Source organism: Apodemus sylvaticus, chromosome 1 (genome assembly GCF_947179515.1).
Source record: "Apodemus sylvaticus chromosome 1, mApoSyl1.1, whole genome shotgun sequence".
Taxonomy (NCBI): domain Eukaryota; kingdom Metazoa; phylum Chordata; class Mammalia; order Rodentia; family Muridae; genus Apodemus; species Apodemus sylvaticus.
The window spans coordinates 66,591,087-66,614,371 of NC_067472.1; the positions used below are offsets into that span (position 1 = coordinate 66,591,087).

The window sequence follows — 23,285 nt, forward strand, 5'->3', positions numbered from 1 at the left end:
GACCTGAGGCCAACTTGGGCAATCAGCAAGAGCTTTCTCAAAATAAAAAAAAGCCTAAGGATATAGCTCAGTAGAATGTTTGCCTTTTATGTCTAAGGCCCTGTGTTCAATCTCTACTATCTGAAGAAAATAAATGAAATGACAATGTATACAGTGCTTATTTTCTCACCCACAATTCTCCCCCTTTACAGAAGGGGTCAAGGTCTATTACCCAGACCACAGAAAGCTAATCAAAAACATTTTCATGATGTATACTGATTAAAAAAAAAAAACTGTTAAATTTTGACTTTTTAAAAAGTGATTTTATTTATTTATTTATTTATTTATTTATTTATTTATTTATTTATTTATTTATTTATTTATTGTAAAACTCAGAAATCCACCTGCCCCTGCCTCCCAAGTGCTGGGATTAAAGGCGTGCGCCACCACTACCCGCTAGATTTATTTTTATTTCATGTACATTAGTGTTTAGCATGGATATCTCTGTGAGGGTATTGGAGCCCTTGGAACTGAAGTTACAGACAGTCGTGAGCTGCCATGTGAGTGCTGGGAATTGAACCCTGGTCCTTTGGAAGAGCAGCCAGTGCTCTTAACCACTGAGCCATCTCTCCAGCCCTGATTTTTTTTTTAAATAAAATGTAAGTAAACTGAAAACAGGCTAAACATTTTCTTAGTGTCTGTTTCAAATGAATGTCATCATTTTAATACCTGAATTCACCAGGATTCTAAGCAGAGGGGACACTATTTCAAGAATCATCTCAGACATCTTAATGCTTTTGACAACTGCCTCACATCCTTTCTGATACAATACACAGTGGCACAGTCCATGTGGGGAAACATTTGGCACTGAATGGGGCCAAAGTTAACAAGATAGGAGATATGGGGAAAATGCAGGGAAAGGTACAGAGAAGGTGATCCTAGACAGTCTGCTCAAACAGAAACTGTGCACTGACTGACCAACTCAGGCAGGGGCAAGCTCCGCACCATTGTATGACAAATTGCTGCTGTGGACAAGGATTTACAGGCATGCTACTGAAAAATTACACAGAGACTTCAACTCTTAACTGTTAGCTTTTATTTCTTAAAGAAATCCAAACAAGACCAAATGTTGAATTAATTAGGTATTAATATGGGGACCTGCATTATTCCTATCACTACATTGCTACTAGTGTTTTTACTGTCAAATCCATAAGGTATATCAAGATGTGACAAATGACCAGGACTTTAATACAGGTTCCTACATACAACAGCAACAGAACTGAGAGGTTCTGTTTATATTTAAGTGTTTATGGTAGGTGTTTATGATTGTACAGACTCATAGGTGTGTTATTATCTTGCTTCAATAATGACTGTTATTTGGGGTTTTAAATCTAGACCTCTGTACTAAATGAGCTTTTATAAACAGCTATTTTATTCTAGATACCCAGAGCAGGCCAATTAAAAATAAAATCTTATTTTAAACAGGCCAAAGAACCAGTCTAAAGAGTTTACAAAAGCCACTATGCCTTGGAAGAGTAGACTGTTAACACCCAAGAGCTTCACTAAGAGTTCACCAGAGATCTGCCACCTTTTGGCTATTACAAACAATCTCTGATTCTTCTGGCTGGTCTTTTCCTCCTTATTATAAAACAAAAGGCACCTTGGTGTGCAACAAAATGAAAGAGATATAGAATAAAAGCAAAAGACCTCTTCAATGGGAACCCCATCATCATCACCACAGGTTAAAACTGCAGTAGCTTCCTGACCTTGGCATTTACCACCATTCACACTGCCCACTGCTTGGCAAGTGCTGTCACTCAGCATATCATGCTGCTTTCACCAGGTAGGAAGCATGACTCAGCTCTCGGCTTCACTGCCCTCAGAGGCAATTAGGTTTCCTTGTTCTATAATTGCAAAGCATCTCTTGGTGAAATGCTGGCACATTTCTGTAGGCTTCTTACATATGGAATCACGGGGTCTCATGCATTTTACTTATTTGCTCCTCTATTATTTTATTATTATTACTTTATAATAATAATAAATAAATACATACATACATACACACAAACAAACAACAGGGTAAAGTATAGTCCTGGTTGTCCTGAGCTCTCTGTGTAGATCAGGCCGACCTTGAACTCAGTGAACTGTCTGCCTTTGCTCCCCTAAAGTTCTGGGATTAAAGACATGTGCTACCCGAGCCTGACTAGGGACTCATTTCTTCAGATAGATGTCAAACTGCCCTCTAAAACATAAGTGAAGAGAGACTCTAGAATGCTAAGTGAAATGAATTCTTACCATTTGTACAGCTACTGATATGTGACTACTTCTCAGTGATGGATGTCTAAAGGCTGGCAGATGGATAGACAAGTCTGTACTATGGCCATCACTTGTAGCACCAAGTATAGTCAGTTTGATGGATGAGGTCACCTATATACAAAATTCTATGCAGCTACCAAGGATGGACTGGAACAGATGAAGGTGACCAAGCACATCTGAGTCAGATCATGGGTATAACATTACCTGGACAGAATTCCTGACTGGAACACCTACAGCTCTACAGTATTCACAAGTGACCCACTCACTCTTCCTGGGAATCAAGTTCCTCACATGTGAAAATGACATTAAGACAGCAGTTTTAGTTCAACTGTTGTGACCAGGTGCTAAGAAGCCATACACAAAGCTTCCTGGTAAGGAACATCAAATCATATAGTAACAGGCAAACCACAAACAGAATTTAGGAGTTCATGAGAGGAGCTGATGTTTGGGAAAAAAGAATAAAATCATACAATATTAACAGACAAATACAAAGGCTGGCCGAGAACACACACTGTTAATTACAAGTGGGGCCTAGGAGGGATTCCAGGACCGTCAGAGAACCAGGAGAGTCTTTGTTTTTCAGCTTCCCTGCAGCTCTACCATTTGGTTTTCTATTAATAACACTGTATTTTTGTGTTCTGGGACAAAAACAATAAAATCTAGCCAGACAAAAGGGTGTGGCTGGTCTTTAAACTTGCCTTCTCCTGGTTATTCCACTGTTAGTAGCTTCCTGCACAGCCATGGTCTTCAATGCTTGGTTTGCGGGACCTTCAGGAACCCTTGGAGGACCCCAGGGTCAAAGCTGTGTTGACAGTGTCACATATATGCAATCTACTGTATCAGTATTGTCCTCTGTGTGTAGAGGTCACAAGCAGCCCAGCACCATGGTGTAGCAGCACCCCTCAAGTCCTGCAGAACATCCATGTGGCAAAGAGTCAGTTTTCCTTGGAACTGTCCTTGATAAACACTGGAATCACTGACTTTCACTGACTTGCTCCTCATTCTGTAGCTAGGCCTTTCTGTGTCCTCACAAAGCCTGTCTGTTGTTTCTCTGCACACAGCTGTCTCCAGGAAGGCACTTCAATGCCACTGTCTTCACAGAACACTATCTTCTTTTGGAATGGCTTACCATACTGGTCATTCAGACTTTGACATGTTGTAGAGGCGTCTTTCTTTTCTTTTCTCTTTCTTTTCTTTTCTCTTTTCCTTTCCTTTCCTTTTTCCTTTCCTTTCCTTTTTCCTTTCCTTTCCTTTTTCCTTTCCCCTTTCCTTTTTCCTTTCCTTTTTTCTTTCTTTTCTTTTCTTTTCTTTTCTTTTCTTTTCTTTTCTTTTCTTTCTTTCTTTCTTTCTTTCTTTCTTTCTTTCTTTCTTTCTTTCTTTCTTTCTTTCTTTCTTTCTTTCAAATGAGAAGAGGAGCGAGTTTCTTACTTAAGAGGAAATTATGAATAAAATATGTTGTCAATAAGATGAACCGGGGGTTGGAGAGATGGCTCAGTGGCTACGAACACTGACTGCTCTTCCAGAAGTCCTGAGTTCAATTCTCAGCAACCACCTGATGGCTCACAACCATCTGTAATGGGAACTGACGCCCTCTTCTGGTGTCTGAAGACAGCTACAGTGTACTCATATACATAGAATCCGGGTTTTTAAGAACACATTAGACCTTGGGGAGCCTACATCTACTGCTGCTGTTGAACAGTTATCCACTAAGAAATTTCTGAGGAGATCAATGGTGGCATTAACAAACACAATTTTCTTGAGTCAAACAACGATCTTTAAAAATCAGAACAGCTCTATCCACAGATACTACCACAAGAGTAAGAACTACTAAGCCTGTCCTCACATGGCATAAGAGTTGTCTGACAGGAGGGAGGGGGTGGTGCATACCTTTAATACCTGTACCCAAGAGGCAGAGCCAGCAAAAATATTACAAAAAGAGAATATCCCTCATGAGAATGGATAAAAAAAATTGATTATATGGGGACATATTAAAGAAGGAAAATAGGTTAAATATTTTTAAGTGAATCCAATTTATCACTATATTAATATACTAAAAAAAAAAAAATCCCAAAAGATGCAGAAGTGTCTGAAAACATTCCAAATATATCCACAGTAGAAAATTTCAGCAAAGGCTGGGTAGTGGCGGCAAATGCCTTTAAATCCCCCAACTAGCAAGGCAGAGGCAGGCTGATCTCTTTGAGGTCAAGGCTAGTCCAGTCTACAGAGCTAGTTTCACAACAGCCCAGGCTACACAAAGACACACCCCTAACCCCACCAAATACCTGATGGCCCAGATTCCAAGGAGCATTTAAAGAACCCTTGACTAAGGAGCAAGCATCCATCCTTCCCTGGAAAGAGTAATAATGGCTTCTGCTTGAGGCCAAATTTGCTTTATTCATTTCAACAAAGCAAGAGACCCAAACTAGGAACAGATCTAAAGATCAGCTTCATCTTAATAAGCCGTTTAAAGGAACTGCTAAGTGTAAGGCAATAGCACTCTTCACCAAACCTGTTTCAGAAAAAAAAAAAGTTTTCATTAAAAGAGCAGTATATAGAATAAGTTAAAGTAAAAAAATTGAAAATTAAGCTGTACTAATTTCAAATAAAATAAGTAGTGATAGGTCTAAGTCACACAGACAGAAGTTCTAAAGTTCTAAAAGTCCTTAGGTAGGACTACTGAGAGTCAGGATTTACAGTGTGGCTAGCAGAGTACACCGTAAAGGTGACTACAGCAGCAGCAGGCCTGCTCATTTTGATGAGCTACAGCTGCTATCCTTCCACCAAGTAGGTCTGAGGTCAGCAGATATAGGTTGGCTCACATCTCTGCACAATGCCTTCCTATGTGTCCTGCTTTTCTGTACTCTGACTGGCATTAATCTGAAGAAACAGGCATGACACAGGACCTTAGCAAACAATGTCACACCAAATGAAAAGGCAGTGTAGAGGCAAAGCCTGAATTATTTACCATTTGGCCCTTTGTTGAAAAGTGTACAAATTCCTTAGAGTTTGACTTTTTCCCTAGAACCTGTGCTCCCCTACCTGTAGCCATTCTGTAAAGGCCAGAGTGACCTTCACATAGTTCCAATGTTGCCGCCACTAAGGCTCATAATCACTAAGCACAACTCAAAGCCTTTGGCATGAGATTCAAAGGCTCTAGCATTTTTACTAGCTGGGCTGGCCTCTTGCTTCTCAGCACATCCCTGCCTGCCAAAGTTGTGTTCTCTTTTCAGAAAGCCATACTTCTTATACCTCTCTTCAAACCACCCTTTACCTCAAATGTTCCCCCTTCCCTTCTTGTTATGTCCTGACTTTCTCCTCTCCATCCCTACCCTCCTCTGTGCAGTGATCATTCCTCTCCAGTTCTTCATACATCCTAGACTTAGCAGGGATGCAATGCAACACCTTACCCACTGACTGAATTTCATTTCTTCAGTGAACTGTGGTACTTCTTTAGCCCCACAGCACTCTTCCTTTTCTCTGCCTACCACAGCAGCACAGGGTCTGCTCCTCTATGTTATACCCTAGGTACCAGATCCTGTGTCCCTGCTTGCCAAAACTTTTCAGCTTCTCTGGAATTTCATCAACTCTCTAATGGTTATATAGATGAAGTGCTCACTTTCTGGACAGGGAAACAGAAGTAATCTATTCAGTTGATACAAAGCTAGTAAGAAGGTGAAACACGGTTTGTATCCACATCTCTGCACAATGTCTTTCCATGTATCCTGCCTACTCTGATCGGCATCAACCTAAAGACACAAGCTTAACACAAGACATAGACAGTCCAGAGTCCAAGGCCAAGTGAAGAGCAGCTAGACTAAAGATCTACCAACAAGCTGCAATGTGATGGAACAAGAAGGATCGGTGGAGTGTTGAGAATAGACAGGAAACGAAAAGAATAATCTAGAACAGGAAGAAATAGGAGCAATGATGCAAAGATGGCGACACTCACAGGTTAACAGTGAAAAAAATCAAGATGCCAGGCCCAGAAGACAGGATTCACTAACTGCAGAGGTAAAGATGAATCTATACTTAAACATAGCTAAAATCAAACATTTCAAGTTGGTTATTTAACATTCAGATCAGTACTTTAATTGGTAACAAGAGTACTATTACCACCCCTCCCCCATCACAAATTTTTTAATGTGATTTCTAGACAATCAAGGCTCAGAAAGGGCCTTTGTAACTGGTAATTGCTAGATACAGTCTGAACCCACGATCTCCGTTCAAAAAAAAAATCTTCACATCAAGGACTAAAACCAGTATTCAATTCATGCTATGGACAATCTTATGAACAACACAATTATGTAACTGTGACCTTGGTCATAGACCCAACTTTAAAGATGCAAGTAGCTGACTCAGTAAAGATGAAGAACTACAGGGATCTTGGGAGAGGCAATGTCTGATCCCTCCTTCCAAGCTGAGTTCCATTGCAAACTTTTATGACTGGATTACTTGCTTCATCCATGGATTAAAGTATCTCATTGCTTCCCTGAGATACTTTCCTCCAGGCTTTTTATCAATGAAAATGCTGCAACAGAGTGGAGAACTCATATTGGAAATAATTCAACTAACCAAACAGGTTGTGCCGGTGAGACTTCTAAAAAGGGGGATGGGATGTGGAGAAAGACCCATGATAAGCACCAAAGTCCATTTTTTGTTATGTGGAATCAATCCTGACACATATAGACTGATTAAGTGTTCCTTCCCTGATACCTTATTCTCTACATTTTACTGTCTCTGAAATGAGATATTATCTTATGCTCAATGAAACAGTTACCTCTTGACTTCAGCCCAACTTCCCTTCATTTTGTTACCTTTTGGGGTTTGTTTCTTTGAAAACACCATGTGACCCCTAAGGAGAGATTACAGATTGAACTTTTTATTTATGCCAGATCACCCAGCCTGCTAGGTCACTTTTATAACCCTGAAGATTCACTATGGAGTTAAGCACATAGACTGTTAGTCTATTTCCTTTGTATTGGAGAAAAAGATTAAAGTTGAATTCAAAGCAATAAACTACTTCATGGATTAAAAGTATTATGTTAGGGCTGGCAAGATGGCTCAGTGGAGAGGCACTTGCTACCAAACCTGGTGAACCAAGGTCAATCCTTGGAAGCCATGTGGACCATTCCCCTAAATTGTCTTTGATACCTGTTCTCCAAATATAAAGGCAAAAAAAAAAAAAAAAAAAAAAAAAAAAAAAGGAAAAACATGAAACAAAGAAAACAGGTTATCCAATCCCATGTGATCAATCCTAAACACAAATACATGGGCGACATTACTAAAGAAAAAGAGGTCTGAGAGATTGTCGGGGATTGGAATTGGAAGGGGATGAAGGTGTTAGAAATAATGTAAATTGCCGGGCAGTGGTGGCACATGCCTTTGATCCCAGCACCTGGGAGGCAGAGGCAGGTGGACCTCTGAGTTCGAGGCCAGCCTGGTCTACAGAGTGAGTTCCTGGACAGCCAGGGCTATACAGAGAAACCCTGTCTCGAAAAACAACAACAACAACAACAACAACAAAAAGAGTAAACGAAGAAAAAATTACTACAACAAAATAATTAAACAAAAGGATGAGGCATTTAAAATTTCAAGGTCTGAAATGAAGGAAGCAGATGTTATCCCCCTGGTTGATCTTTTGATTAAAACCACCAAGATCAACACAAGACTCTCTTTTACTAGTTTCCCCATTTCTTCTGGGGGGTTGGGGGGAACCAAAACCAATAAACACAAAAAAGAGGATCTGAGGTTCCCTGCCAGTGAGCTGACTATAAGTTATTGTTACACAGGGCTCCAGTTTGAGTTTTCTATGATGCCTACTTTTTAAGTTTCAAAAAATGACAGAACACTTGAACTCTTATTACTGCCCTTATTTTATCTGATACACCCCCCCCCCCCCCTTTTTAAAAAGAGAGTGGGCCTTAGGAATTTTTTTTTTAAAAGATTTACTTATTTTATTTATATGAGTACATTGTAGCTTTCTTCAGACATACCAGAAGAGGGCATCAGATCTTATTATGGATGGTTGTGAGCCACCATGTGGTTGCTGGGAATTGAGCTCAGGACCTTTGGAAGAGCAGTCAGTGATCTTCACCACTGAGCCATTTCTCCAGCTCCGGAATTTTTTTTTAAAAGATTTATCTATGTATATGAGTACACTGTTGCTGTCTTCGGACACACCAGAGGAGGGCATCAGATCTTATTACAGATGGCTGTGAGCCACCATGTGGTTGCTGGAAACTGAACTCAGGACCTCTGGAAAAGCAGACAATGTTTTTAACCACTGTGCCATCTTTCTAGCCCAAACATTCCTTTTATTTATTTTTTTTTTTTTTGGTTTTTTCAAGTCAGGATTTCTCTGTATAGCCCTGGCTGTCCTGGAAATCACTCTGTAGACCAGGCTGGCCTCGAACTCAAGTCCGCCTGCCTCTGCCTCCCAAGTGCTGGGATTAAAGGCATGCACCATCACCACCTGGACCAGACATTCCTTTTTAAGGCATGCCATTTTCCTATGTTTTCAAAGTGTTAAGTCCAATTGCTAGTGGTACAATCTCTCCTAACTGACAGCTGGCTCCTACAAGGTGCTTCCCCAGGGCTGGCTAAAACTGGTTACTAGAGCAGTAAAGCATGCAGAGACAGGGAGCATAATTTCACACACTCTCTCCTCTAGTGTAACTATAGAGCTGAGCTGACCACTCTCTGGTACCTTGTTTATGCATCTGAAACTGGGATGAACAGCCTTTCAGATGGGTAAAGACTGAATTAACTGGCACAGGTAGTGAGTGCCTCTGCACAATTTCTGGAACATAAAGTACCCAGTAATGTTAAGTATCACTGCTTTTTGGCTTTTGGCTGTCCAAGGCCTAGGAAAGGGAGGTGACAGTCAGCTTTAAGGACTCAGTCTACCAAGCACAAACATACAAAAGGTTGTAATGTCAAGCAATGTTCATTAGCAGAAAGCATGTTCAGGGACAGAGAGCAGAGGCTGGTTGGCAGGTCACTGCACATCACAAAATCTTCCAAAATAAAGCAGTGAGTGAACATTCTTAAGCCCAGTACTTGTAAGTCTCCTGGCTTTGCCATTTTTATTCTTGAGTCTTTGTCTACTTTCCAACAGGGGATAGAGAGCCAATCACTACAGTCAGTCAGCCACCTGTACATCTGGGCATCAGCAGAACAATTACTAATCTTCCTGGGAGCCCAGCTTGCCCCATTTGCAGGTATATAGGACTCACCGACCACACAATGAAACCACGACTTTCAGCAGAAGAGCTGACCAGACTCAGAGCAAAATCTAATTCTTATATACACAAAAATAATGCATCAAACTGTACATAGTTCAATATTGCATCAGGGGTTATTAGATTAAAAACATGAAACTCAAATAGAAACAAAGGCCCTTTCCATCCTGCTCTGCCTGCCCCATCTATCTGCACCCTGCCTTCTGTCCCCTAGGCTCTCCAAGTAGTGCTTGCCAGGTCAGAAGACCCCAGACTCAATCTCTAGGACACATCTGACTGCCTATGCCCAGGACTGCAGAAAGACAAAACAGGAGTAGGGCTGCATGGAATTTTGCAGAGCTGAACAAAAAGCCTCACAAGCTACAAGTTTCAACACATAAATTTTGCCATACCTTAAGATCTCAAATCCAAGCATCAGCACATGAAATAAACCCATTGAAATGCCACCTCCTAATTATCTCTCACCAACATTTCTTCTTCAAGTTTGAGTTTGAGTAAGACTGGTGTAGTGATTCTTGTTGGTACAAGTCCTAGTTGCCAATGACTGCCTTTGCATTTTTAAACCATTATTGATAAATCAAACAATATCACAACTCTATCTGACAAAATGATGGACTAATAAATAATGGATTAAGAAGTATGTGAGTTAAAACAGAAAGCTGTGAATGCATACAGTTAAAAAGAAAAATACAGGTAATCACATAATATATTATACATACACATACAAAAGACTTGTGAAATAAAATTTTAAATGTACTCAAAGTTTTACTTAAAACGGGTTTAAAAAAAAAAAAAACGACAAAAAGCCTGGGCAGTGATGGAGCATGCATTTAATTCCAGCACCCAGGGAAGCAGAGGCAGGCAGGATCTCTGAGTTCAAGGCCAGCCTGGTCTACAGAGCCAGGGCTACACAGAGAAACCTTATCTTGAAACAAAACAAAAACAGATAAAAACAAAACAAAAAAATGCAACACAACAACAACAACAACAATAAAATCCCACAAGAAGTTCTAATCAGTTTGCCACAAGCAACAAAATATTTCTGTTGTGGTTTTAAGGGAAAGAATGGTATTTTCCGAAGTATAAAGTTGGTTTGAATTCATTTAATTGATCAATAAAACACAGACCAAATCACAAAGAAACCGAAATTAAGGCAGACTAACCTTCCTACCACTATTATCACAAGGAGGGTGAATCAGAGGAGTAAGGCTGACCTGTCACCTACTTGGCACAAGAAAAATGAAACACAGTAATACATTTTATGCCAATACAGAAGAAATAAAATCAATAAACTACACCACATAAAAGTCACCTGGCTTCAATCCCAAACCATGTACCTCTGCAAATTTTGGAGAGCAGTTTCACAGGCCAAGAAGACCTGGTTTTGTCTCCTGGGACCACAGACCTCCAGATGTTCTCAAGGGTCATGAGTCAAACCAGACACTTCCAGAAGAGACAGGGTGAAGGAGGGAACAAGAAGCAGAAACAAGACATCTGGGAGAGACTGCTGGTAATGAAGAAGGTGGGTGAGTGAACAGACTTCTTTTAAAAGAAAGTGAAAGGCCCACGATTATCAGACTCACAAATTACAATGGCTCTAATATAATATGCTAATGTCAAATCTCTAAGACTAAATTCCACAGTCTTCAGGCTCTCCTAGTGCCTTGTCTACTTACCCACAGCCATGACACATTTAAACTGTGATTAGGGGAAAGACAAAGCAAAAGACTGAAGTTTCGAGGTTCAGAAATAGTCTTACGGAAAGCAGGGTTTTAATGCAGTGCTTGCCAATAAGTTCAGAATTTGGGAGGTGGAAGCAGCAGGATCAAGAATTTGAGGCATAGCAGCTCAAGCTTTTAATCAGACCTGTTCTATAGAAAAACCCTAACTCAGAAATAAATAGTTCAAGGCCAGCCTCAGCTACATAGTCTGTGGCCAATCTGAGCTACATGAAACTCTTGTCTCAAAAAACCAAAAATAAATGAGTAAAATTTAAGGGGGGTGATGAGAGGCTTATCAGGCAAAGTCATTTGCTGTCAAGCCTGATGACCCAAGTTCCATCCCTGTGACTCACAGGGTAAAAAGAATCAACTTGGACAAGTTGTCCTCTAACCTCTACGTGTAAGGGGGCCATGAACAGGCCTATGCTTGCACACACACACACACACAAAGTGTTTGAAATCTCAGCACTTAACTGGATGGGGCAGAGAGAATTTAATGCCTGGGCTACAACACCAAGAACCTTTTGCAACCAACCAATAAGTCTAAAACAAAACAAAAAAGTAAGACTACAGTCTGGAAAAGTGACTTTAAAGAGCAGCGAGTGGAGTTGGAGAAAACAGTCAGTAAAAACAACAGCTTCTGGACAAAGTAGGTTCCTCTTGCTCAACACCAAGAGGTGGAGATCTAGGGCTGTCCGACGTCTACCTGGCCAAAGACAGCACCCCTAGGCCCACAAGCAGGGCACCCAGGAGCACTCAGCACTCTATCCCATCCCGAGTCCAGTCTCACACAGCATGGGCCCCCAGAGACTGATAACCCTGCATGGTTCTCCTTCCTCCTTATACAGGGGCTGGGAAATGAAAACCCATGAGCCCCTTTTATACTGCATGGGACCCCACATTAGTGTCTGGGACCTGATCTGCCCACAGGGCCTCAAGACCAACTGCCATGACCCCCCCTTCCACAACAAATGGACCTCACCTCACTCTGTGGTACCAACTCCTAGCGGAATCCCGGGGTCACTGCCGGAGACCAGTATCTCCAGTCTGTCTCACTCCGTACAGACTCTGGTGAGATTTGCACTTAAGACAGTTGTACACTCCAGACGCCAAAGACCTGTGGCCACATCTTCCTTACATGGCTTGACACCTTTGCCCCGGCTTACCTTCTTACAGACCCTCGAGGCCAGCGTCCATAGTCGTCTCCCCACATCCTCCCGAGGCTGGCCTCCACGGCCATCTGCCTACCGACCCCCGAGGCCGGCGTCCATGGCCATCTCCCCACAGCCTCCCCAGGCTAGCGTCCACCGCCGTCTCCCCAACAGACCCCCGAAGCGGGACTCAGCCGCAGTCTCTCCCCATGCCGGCGTCCACAGCCGGCTCCCTACGGACGCCCCTCCCTCTCTTCAGTGGCTGACCGAGGGTCTCACGGGACAACGCCGGTCAGGCGGGCAAAGGCGGCCGCGTCCGGACCGGCGGCTGAGCGTGACCTTGCGCCCGGGGCTCGGGGGTCGGTCGGGCCTCACCTTCCGCCACGTCCTCGTCGACAGCGCCCTTCACCTGCGAGAAGCACCACTGGAAGTCGTTGCCGCCCGCCGGGCAGCCGCCGCCTCCGGCTCCTGCAACAGAGCGCGCCGTCAGGCCGGCCCCGCCCCGCCCCACCACCGTCCGTCCGCCCGCCCGCTCGCGCACGGCCCTCACCTGCCATGGCGCGGGCGGGACGCGCCCAGCTGAGCGCGGCCGACCGAGGCGCTCCGAGCGCTCAGCCCCGGCCGCCACCGCCGCTGCCGCCACCGCCGCCGCCGCCGGGGAGGGAATTTTTTCCCTTTTCAAAATGGCGCCCAATGCCCGTCGCCCCGCCGGATGACGTCATCCCCCTCCGCCTCCTCCGACGGTCAGTGCCGCGGGGGCTGCCGGGGGCGCACCGTGCGCCGACTGCGTCTGCGCGAGCTGTCTCGAGGTTGGACCTGCGTAGCCGCTCTGGTCCGTGAAAGAGTGTCTTGGAATAGTCCTCCAGCTGCTATAGGCGGCCTTCTCGAGTCGTGTAAGGGTTAGGACGCGACGCCCTCTGCGTTCTTAAGGCCTCAGACTCTCTTCTGCGTCCGGCTCGACTGGATGCTCGAAGGCCTGGACCCTTCCTACAGCTGGGCCAACGGGAACACGGAACCTCTGTGGATCTGCCAATAGAGAGCTCTCGGCCGTGGGCAGGCGGGGTCTCTGAACCCCGGAGCACCTGGACCCCAGCACCTGCGTGCGTAATTTTGCCCATCATCCAGGCTTGCTTGCCCCCAGTCTCTTTGACCTTAGCTTCTGAGCACTGATCTCATCAGAGTGCTACTTTAGCCCTAGGGAACCGTTCTCGACGTTTGCTTTATTTGTGGGTGTGTTTTTCTAGCGTGAAGAGGAATTATTCGTTCGTAGGCTTGACGTATCCGAAATCACTATGAAGTTGGCAGTGAGCGTACTGCACCGCTAGAGGGCAGTTATTCCAAGCCAGAGCGCTCTCCACTTCACAAATGCTGTTCTGCCTGTTAGCAAGTGCCGTTTCTGTTCTCAGTCTTGGTTGAAATGTTGCTTGTATAGAGGTGATGCGTCCTGGTGGAGTTCACTCTTCGGTGGAGAAGAGACAATAAGAAAAACCTGGGGAGAGTCAAGAGGAGTAAAGTTAAATACAGCATAGAAGCAGGGGAAGGAGATTGGAGCAGTTGGTATCTTAAGGAGAGCAATCGAAGGAGATAAGTCTCATGCTGAAGTCATGGGCGGCTGCTAGAAGTGGGAACAGCCAGTGCACACGCAGGTCCACCCTGACCTTTTCTTTTCGATGTTTTAATTTATTTTTGATTCAATTGCACACACTCCTTTACAAGCATGGAGCACACCTAGCTTACTAACGTGTTTAAAGAGCAGCAAGAAGCTGTGGGGAGAATAGAGTGGCCAAGGAAGGCTAGTTATAATAGTGGAGGCAAGGTGGTCAGGGACAGAGCAGAATGCTGTTTTCAGGGGGTGAACTCTGCAGAGAGGGCCGGCCGTGGCCAAGAGTTGAGGAAAGTCATGATGCAATCATGCCTTCCAGCAGCATCGGATGCAGTTGTTTCTGAAAGAACTGTCTTCAAGTTTAGTAGGACGATACAATGGCTGCAGATGTCTGGGCCTATGAGAGTAATGGAGAAGAGTAAGAGGCATATGGGGTAGTGAGGGCATAGGAGTGTCACCTTGGTGGCGCTCCAGAGCATCAGGGGAGTTAAGAGCCTGTGCATAGTTCTGGGAGGACTTATTGGGAGGAGCTTGAGGAAGGGATTCCAAGCCTGGGAAGAAGCCTTCTGAGACTGTTTGTAGAACTGGGGTCTAACTTAAGTTTATTCAGACTCCATGTAGGCATGGGTATCACTAGTAATGCCAGGGTTGCTAAATATTCCTTTCTGCCTAATTGTAGCTGCATGTTTAAGATACATAGCTAGATAGCAATGATTAAAACACTTCCCACTGTCACAGATGTGTGACTGTGTGCCCTGGGATGCTTCTTTATGAAGAATGGCAGACTGAGTGAACAGAACTGTAAGTAGCTGCCCTAATAAATAGTGACAGGCAGCATATTTGGCTTACACTTCCACATTATAGTCCGTCATTGAAGGCCGTCGTGCAGGAACTCAAGCAGGGCAGGATCCTGGAAGCAGGAGCTGATGCAGGTCATGGAAGTGGGCTGCTTACTGGCTTGCTCCTCATGGCTTGCTCAGCCGCTTTCTTACAGAACCCAGGACCACCAGGCCAGAGGTGGCTCCACCCATAATAGTCTGGATCCCTCCCCATTAATCACTAATTAAAATATTTGCCCTCAGCCAGATCTGAGGGAGGCATTTTCTCCATTGAGGTACTCTCCTTGAAGATGACTCTACCCTGTGTCAAGTTGACATGAAATGAACCAGCATAGGCCAAATTTAACTTTTTTAAAATTTATGCACATTTCTCCCCAGGCTAGAAGAGGGTGTTGGATCCTCTAGTATTAGAGTTATAGGCAGTTGGGAGCTGCCTGACATAGGTGCTCGGAACCAAACTAGGGACCTGTGGAAGAGAAGTAAGTGCTCTTATCCACTGAGCGGTCTTGGCCTCGTCACTTTCTGTTGCTTACTCTAATGTGGAGTAGGATAGTACCTGCCTTTGTTCTCCACCTCCACTCTAGCCCTACTTTTCTTCTTTATTGTCCTCCTCTTTAAGGATGTGGTTCTGTCCTTGTAAAGGCATGCACCACCACCGCCCGGCGCCTTCTGTGATCTTAAGGTCTCCATAGCAACTGTTAGTAACTAATGAAACAAATATTGTGTGTCTGTTGAGTGAGACTGATCTAGTCTTTGTGCACAGGAGCTCAGAGTCCATTAGGAGCAGGTTATCTTTGAGCCATCTCTACTATGTAAGCAGGTTGACAGGAAGGAGTCCATGGGAACTCAGCATGGGGTGGGGTTTTGGGCTTTAGCCAGAAAGGTGGGTGTTGAGTCTGTTGGGTAGTGTCTGTGAGCTTGATGGGTCACAGGGTTTGAAGAGGGGGTGAGGGAATAGCGATGGTGCGTGTTATCCAACCTCAGGTGTGGAAAGTTCAATGGCATTGGTGCGGGAGTGGAGTGGGTGTCATTTGGATGAGACTCCCTCTTGGGAGTGCTGACAGTCATGGCCTTCCTCCAGGTTGGGTTGTAGAAACTTGCTTGACTCATGTAGCTGTATACCAGCACTAACTTCAGTCTAAGCTCCCATCCTAATTCAGACTTTGGGGCTTCTTGGGACTGGACAGGAACCTAGGGAGGAGGGCAGAGGAGCACAGAGGAGCCCTGGGGACCGAGGGGTAGGGGTCCTGGGGCAAGTATATGCTTGCTGGAGTTGCTGGTCCAGTTGCCAGCTTCCTTGCCTGAATTCCTGAGCTTGCTTTTGGCCAGATCTACTGACACTTATAGAATTTCTAGGGTGTCACCCACCGTATCAGAAGCAGATGTATTACCTAATATGTATCCATTGGGTGTGGTAGATGTATGCCATTGGCAAGTCAGAGACCACTGAAAGGCTTAGAGTGTGAATCAGGCACTTAGTGCTAAGCTCTTCTCATACCCTAGATCCTCTCTAGGAATAAAGTCTCAGCACAAACTTCTTAACCCTCAGGATCCACAAGTCCTGGTGTCGGGGAAAAGCTCTGACCTTACCACTTACCTGCATCATTAGCTCAGGGACTCTCAAGGTGGTGGCGTTTACCTATGGGCAAGCATCTGCCCCATTCTTGTGCTGCCCTCTGGCTTCCATGGTGCTGTTCCTCCTGTGTCTGAAAGGAAGGCAAAAGTAGGAGCAAAGGTCAGAGGCTGCTGGCCTTGCTGGAGTAGTGAGGTGCAGCTGGTTTGCTCATCCCAAGCCAAAACTGCATGTTCAGACTTTTCTCTGTTCCACATTTTAGAGCAACACAGTGGGCTTTTAATTAGGAGCAGAATACACACTTCATCACGTCCATGCACAGAAGGTCTCAGAGGCTGGCCTAGAAGCTTGGGAACACTTTCCCTCTCTAACTTGATAGATACCTGGCATTTCTTTTCTTATTTAAAAGAAACATTGTCAGCTATTTGTTGTTTTTTAGTCATTTTAAAGTGAGAGAGAAAAAAAACCCACTTGCTCATTTTAAGTGTTTTTCTGAAAAATAATTCACAGATGGGGATAAGTTCATTTCAAGAATAGAAATACAGCTTACCAATATTCCACAATATGGCTTTGTTCTCTAAATTATAAAGTCAAGGCAGCTCCAGAGCAGTGCAGAGCTGAAATGGCGACAGAAGCCATGGAACTGGAGACACAGGCCCAGCTCAGCAACTTGCAATTTTTCTTCACTGGGAACCTATTTGAACTTAAATTATGCACAATAAATGTCAAATCTTTCCCCATTTATCTTAGTAACTGAGGAATCCTGTATATTGGGGAAAGCTCTTTGTACATCAAAGCTTCTTAACAATGTGAGTTGTCTCATCTTCTTGTGGGAGGAAATGTCAGCTTGATTGATGTGAGCTGAGGAGTGAGGGCTTCTCTGAGGAGAGCCTCAGTGCACAGGCTCCTCTCTCCTGCCGCAACTCTGATTGCTTGCTCTGTGGAAAGCCTTTTTAGGGCAGCCCTTTCATATTAGCAACTGCCATCTACCCATGAGTCACCTTTAGAAACAGGCCACCATGAGGATCAGAACCCCCACAAAGCCAGGTGACTCATTACAGCTGAGGATCCTACACTTCAATAAAAAATAGCAAGGAAGGGATAGATATGCAAGAACATGTTTTTCAACAGGCCCCATGTCCTGTCCTCTGAGCCCTTAGAACTAACACAGTGGGTGCCCAAGAGCTTGGTCTTGTGAACTTGACAGTGGTATCTGGGACTTACCCTAATGTGTCCGGCTGGAGCAGCACCCCAGCTCCCCATACAGAAGCCAGGTGATTATAGAAGGTGTCACCCTAGTGGCCAAGGCTAGGAGCCCAACTGTCGAGAATTACAGCTGTGCCACCAGATTGGAAGTCTCTCCTCTCTCCCACCTTCTCTTTTCCTCTTCCACCCTCTTTTTATTTATTAGAGTCTCATGTGGGCCAGTCTGACCTCGGACTCTATGTAGTTCAGGTTGACATTGAACTCCTGACCCTACCTGCCTCTGACTTTCTAGTGCTGTGATTACAGGTGTACTCTACCACACAGGTATATGCTAACTCATGAATGTGTGCCACCTGTGCCTCTCTAGCTTATCCAAACTAGTTTCTTCATCACCAAGAGTTAGGAGTGACAGTTCCTAGCCTTGAGCATAAGGAGTTAGGAGGGCCCCACAAAGTAAACCAAAATTCTATGCAAGTCTTAGTTGTGGCTTCAGTGAGTTATTTGTTACTGAGTTTCAGAGAGGTAGGAATCATTTATGGTTCCCAGTCTGTACATACATATACATACAAACATACATACAAATGTGTTTGTGTGTGTGTCTGTGTGTGTGTGTCTCCAGAGAAGGAAGTACCAGCCCTTGTAGTAGCTTCACTAGGCACAAAGCTGGCAGCAGGTGCTTTCTTCATTGGGGAGCTGCTGCCCTCTGCTGGACAAGACAGGGGAAGCAACTCAGTGATCACTCTGAAAGTCTTGGAAGACACCAAAGAGAATGCTTGGAATTATGTGCTCACAAAAGCATTCTGGGAAGAGAAATTCCTTGAGATCAGAGGCTGAGCCCTGCCCATATAAACTGGCAGAATTTTTACACACTAGCACACCTACTGTAAGACCTTGGACAGAAACCTTGTATCTTAGCCTTTTGAGTGGGGGTAAAGTCATTAGGATGCATTTGAGCTATACATATGCCCTACCCCTGACCTTTGGCCTTGACCTCACTTGCTGTCAGATCAGGGGGAATGGGAGAAGGACAAGGGAGAGCAGGAAAGAAAAGTGAGTGGCGCAGGGCAGGTGTGTGTGTGTGTGTGTGTACAAGTCTGCATTTCTTGCCAGATGACCTGGCCCAGCAACCCTCACAAAGCACAGTAGAGCTCTACTATCTGGCATTCTTTGGAAAGTGCAGGGCTGCCTCTGCGGCATGGCTAATTGTTCTGTGTCTGGTTCAAGGATGAGACTTTTGTGCTCAGGTCTTCATAGGAGACTCAACTTCGGTCAGGCATCTTGTTTATGGCTGTAAAATTTTGGTAAAACATCTATGTCCTGAGAAAAACTTATCCTATTGCACTCCTTGAGGCTTATTACTATTTTGATATAGCAATCAAGTCTCAACTTAGAGGAGAAGGCAAAGTGTCCCTGTACTGTGTGAAACAGGAAACTTAGACTGACTAAGACTCTTGATCTGAACACATACATGGCTGTGCCTGCTTTAGGTCTGAGGTGTTCTGGTTCCTCCCCGGCAGAAGCTAAGCCCACAGGTTGTTTTGGGAGACATAGGCCATCAGGCAGCTTCTGCTGTGGCTTCTCTCTGAGCTGCAATGTCTAGCTGACCCTTCTTTAATGATTCTTGTCTCCTTTCAGCCTTTCTGTTAACCATATACTGGAGTCACCTTAAGATCCCAACATCTGTCTGCTACTATTAGTGAAATTTCCCATGATTCTTCACAAGATATGAGGACTCCTCCAAACCTTACCTAGATGCTGAAGCCAGCTAGGGAATCTCAGGCCCCTTACACTATAGTATCCTACAGTTTTTTGTATAGGGCTGAGTCCAGTGGGCTTTTCCCTGTCCACTTCAGCATATCCATTGGTGCATCCTTGTTCAGCCCGTGTTTAGGGGAGCTAAACTTTGTGAGTTTAGGGGAAACTTTGTGAGTGTAATTTTTGATGTTACCAGGAGACTGACTCTCGAAGCAAACTAACTTCCTGATTATTTGGCTCTTAAATTTCTGTCTATCTTCTACAATATTCTCTGAGCCGTAGGTGCAGGACTGTTTTGTACATGTAGCCACTGGGACTGGGCTTCACAACTTTGCATTTTGATTGGTCATAGTTTTCCATAGACTCCATTTCCTGCAAGAGAAGTTCCTTGATGATGGGTGAAGACTGTACTTATGGGTATAAGCATAGACAAATGCTTAGATTATTATTAGGATTATGGTGGTTTAGTAAATTTGATTATAGATTTTCTTCTAATATCTATAACTTCACTAGTGCTGAGTTGTTAGCTAGGTTTCCAGTACCACGCATCATTTTCTTCCTTTTGAATTGGTCTGAAGTCCAGCTAGAGAGCTGTTGGTTACCACCAAGGTATGCGCACCACTGCTGCACCCTTAGGGGTATGGGGCCATGCTGGTCATCATGGTGGTTCCTAGTGTCACAGCTGGGTGTACTGTTGGTTACTTCCCTCCTTGGAAGCTTACATGGCTTCCTTCTTTTTTTGCCGGGGGTGGGGGGGGGGGTGGGGGGGTGGGGGGGGGGGTGGTGGTTGTCGAGACAGGGTTCTCTGTGTAGCCCTGGCTAACTCTGCCTCCCAAGTGCTGGGATAAAAGGCATGCACCACCACTGCCCAGTGCTTGCATGGCTTCTTGTACAGTGGAAGGTATCTCTCAGAGATGGGACATTTACATTTTAGAGAAATCTAGCTTAGTTTTTCTTCCACAAACTATGATTGGGCTTTGGTATTGAGTCTAAAAACCCATTGCCAAGCTTGATGTCACATGAAAGTCTCTCTTAATTTTTTTTTTTTTTAAGAAATCTTATATGTTTATTATGCTTTTGCCTTTAGGTCTATAATCCATCTGAGCTATGTTTGAGAAGTGACCTTCTGTGTCTAAGTTATGTGGTTTTGGCTTGTGGACATTGGGCATTTCAGCAACTTTGTGGGATAGACTTTCTTCGCACTGGTGTTATGTCTCAGCTCCTTTGTCAGAGATCTGTTGAACCTCATGTATGCCTGTTTCCCTACTGGCTCCTCTACGCCATTGATTTTAGTTATTTTTTCAAATATAATGCTGTTTTGCCTTCTGTTACCATATGAACTTAGTTGATGTTAGTTAGTGTTGCTCCTCTGACAGTGCTGTTTTGATGATTCTGGACTTCTGATGTTAATTCTTCTGATGCTTATGCACGGTTATAATGCTGGTACACAGGAAAGAAATCAACTTTTATGTGGTGACTCTGTCCAGCAGCCTGGCTGCAATCACTTACATCTTCCAGGAGGTATTTTTTTGCTGGAATTTGTTTGTTGGAATTTTCTGCATAGACAATGAGCTAATGAGAGTAAAGACTTGTTTGTTTCCTTTGTTGATCTATATACATTTTATTTCCTTTCTTGTTTTCTTTCATGTCCTGTTGGCTAGAACTTTTTCTGTGATGCCGAGTAGGAGTGGCGACGTGGGCACCGCAGCCTTGTCCTTCTTAATCTCAAGTGGAAAGAGTCTACATTTTTCACCACTAAGAAAGAAGGCAAGTAGAGCCGGGCAGTGGTGGCACACACCTGTAATCCCAGCACTCTGGGAGGCAGGGGCAGGCGGATTTCTGAGTTCGAGGCCAGCCTGGTCTACAGAGTGAGTTCCAGGACAGCCAGGGCTATACAGAGAAACCCTGTCTCGAACCCCCCCCCCCCCCAAAAAAAAATCCAAGAAAGAAGGCAAATTTGATTTTACTGTTCTTTCTTAATTTGGGAGAATTATGCCCTCCTAGAATTTTACTAAGTTACTATAAAATTATCCCTTCTTTAAAATCAGTTTGCAAGACTGTTCTCCAGAGTCAGCAGTGGAGACATTTCTAGAGCCATCTCTTTCTCATCGTTCTGTAGATGCTGTCCTTGCTCCTGGGCCCTATATATGCCCTTTGTGCTAGCCCCTCTTCTCCATTCCCAACTATACAGTCTCCACTGCATGAGTCTTTCCAAGGCCTTTCCCCCATTTTGGTAAAGTGGCCAGACCACTAATGATTTGGAATGTGATATAATCAACCCGTTGTTTTGTTTTGTTTAGGACACATTTTCCTTTATGAAGCAGAGTTAAACAACCAACCTGGTCAGGCCAGTTCTCCATTGCTTGTCTCATCGGACTCATCGCCACTGTATGCTGCACCTTAGAGGCTTAGATCCTGCTGGAAAAAATACCACATGAATTTTCACTGGCAGATGTGTTACCTGAACACTGAAGAGTCCCTGCCAGAACCTCTGCTGTGAGCAGTCTGAAAGCTGGCTCCAGGTGGGCCAGGCTCCAGCCCTCAGAGTAACTCAAGTGTTCTACCTGCTGTGTTATCTGGATGACCACTAAGTGCAGCTCTGTGCCTTCGGACCAGCACTAACAAGAATGTATCGCTTCATCCCTCCAGCAAGACTGTTGCCAGGATCTCCAGCATCCTTTCTTTCTTCTGGACCATCGTGTCCCCAACCTAGTGGTCCTTATCCAGGCCCTACTGTACGAGTCCCTGGCCCCACAAGGCCATATGTTACAACAAATGTGCCCTTTTCAGAGCTACGTAGGCCAAATAGCGCACCCACAGATCCAGCTGGTCCTTTAGGTACACAGGGATCCATGTCTTCTGGACCTTGGGCACCAGGAATGGGAGGACAGCATCCTAATGTGCCATGTCTGTTTCCAGGGCCATCCCCGACTCCTCCTCTTCCCGTGTCTGGAGCACCCCCTGTTACATGGGTCACAGTGCCACCGGGAGCCTGGGAACCACCAGCACCGTATCCTACTCATGAAGCATCATATCCCACCCCAGGACTCCAACCTTCTCCAAATAATCCTTACCAACTGCCTCCAGGACTGTCTGGTGCTTCACCAATGCCTGGTAGCCTCCATAAAATGAATGAAATCCCAGGTGGCTCCCCTTCTGATTCATCCAACCCGGAGAGCACCTTGGAGACCCCTGAACAAAAGAAACACCTGAAGCTCGACAACAAATCTATCAAGAGGAGACGTTCCAAGAAGAAGAGCAAGCGAGTAACCTGGGGAGACATCAAGACTTTAACTCATAAAGCTGAGATCTTGGGGAAGCAACAGGGACACAATACTACTGACCCCAAGATGATGCTGTTATGTTTAATGACTATGTTACATGTTAATTCTCAGCATGAAAGTGAAGGGTCCAAATGACTTTTGTCAAGGAGGGTAAAAGGCACACCTGTAATAAGCAGTTTAATGTTGTTTTCCAAAACAAACAAACAAACAAACAAATACAAGCAAGAAAAAAACACCCACAACCAGTCAACTTGTTTTGTTCTGGGTTTTGTCCAACTGTGCATCTTAGGGGTGTGTGTGTGTGTGTGTATGTGTGTGCGTGCGCGCGCGCGTGTGCATGCGTGTGTGTATGGGGGTGGGTACATTCAAGGGAGTTAGGTCCTCAGGGTTTACTAGTGTGCCAGCAGCAACAAATTCTGGCCTCCTTTAGATGCAGAAGACACAGAGACAATAACAGCTAAAGGCTTGGCAGGAGACTTGGTTTCCCATTAGGATCTGTCCCTTCACTCCACATGAGCGGTCAGGGTTGGCAGTGAAGACCAGGCCTACACCACTGAACATTGTGACACATCAGGAATGAAGCTTTCCCCGAAGGGCTCTTCTGGGGTGTGTGTGCT

General features: G+C 44.6%; 3 protein-coding genes across 4 annotated transcripts in view; 2 read left to right on the plus strand and 1 right to left on the minus strand.

Annotated features, from left to right (window-relative positions):
• Ppp2r2d (protein phosphatase 2 regulatory subunit Bdelta) overlaps positions 1–13,082 on the minus strand; it is a 40,323-nt gene extending 27,241 nt beyond the window's left edge. Inside the window, exons 1-2 of one of the 2 annotated variants that reach the window (XM_052196349.1) lie at positions 12,959–13,082; positions 12,784–12,876 (exon numbers count right to left, since the gene is read on the minus strand). In XM_052196349.1, the coding sequence (XP_052052309.1) occupies positions 12,784–12,876; positions 12,959–12,965 (100 nt within the window). In that variant the 5' untranslated portion in view covers positions 12,966–13,082. Of the gene's footprint in view, positions 1–12,783; positions 12,877–12,958 lie in introns of those variants that run through there. The other variant, XM_052196366.1, reaches the window with a different exon arrangement.
• On the plus strand, positions 12,940–21,783 carry LOC127694739 (uncharacterized). Its single transcript, XM_052196389.1, has 3 exons — positions 12,940–13,151; positions 21,046–21,151; positions 21,685–21,783. The coding sequence occupies exons 1-3, from the start codon at positions 12,964–12,966 to the stop codon at positions 21,712–21,714; spliced, it is 324 nt and encodes a 107-aa protein (XP_052052349.1). The 5' UTR covers positions 12,940–12,963; the 3' UTR covers positions 21,715–21,783.
• Positions 21,784–21,999: 216 nt separating this feature from the next.
• LOC127694731 (MAPK-interacting and spindle-stabilizing protein-like) lies at positions 22,000–22,903 on the plus strand. The gene is made up of 2 exons (XM_052196376.1): positions 22,000–22,222; positions 22,304–22,903. Exons 1-2 carry the CDS (start codon positions 22,012–22,014, stop codon positions 22,801–22,803), a joined length of 711 nt encoding a protein of 236 aa, XP_052052336.1. The 5' UTR covers positions 22,000–22,011; the 3' UTR covers positions 22,804–22,903.
• The last annotated feature ends 382 nt before the right edge of the window (positions 22,904–23,285 follow it).

Excerpts from the sequence above, each read along its gene's own strand:
- LOC127694739 (XM_052196389.1), top strand. The coding sequence starts at position 12,964 with ATGGCGCGGGCGGGACGCGCCCAGCTGAGCGCGGCCGACCGAGGCGCT. Across the intron at positions 13,152-21,045 it reads CCCCTCCGCCTCCTCCGACG|AACTTTTTCTGTGATGCCGA; the intron begins GTCAGTGCCGCG and ends CCTGTTGGCTAG. Across the intron at positions 21,152-21,684 it reads TTTCACCACTAAGAAAGAAG|GACACATTTTCCTTTATGAA; the intron begins GCAAGTAGAGCC and ends TGTTTTGTTTAG.
- LOC127694731 (XM_052196376.1), top strand. The coding sequence starts at position 22,012 with ATGTATCGCTTCATCCCTCCAGCAAGACTGTTGCCAGGATCTCCAGCA. Across the intron at positions 22,223-22,303 it reads AGATCCAGCTGGTCCTTTAG|GGCCATCCCCGACTCCTCCT; the intron begins GTACACAGGGAT and ends GTCTGTTTCCAG.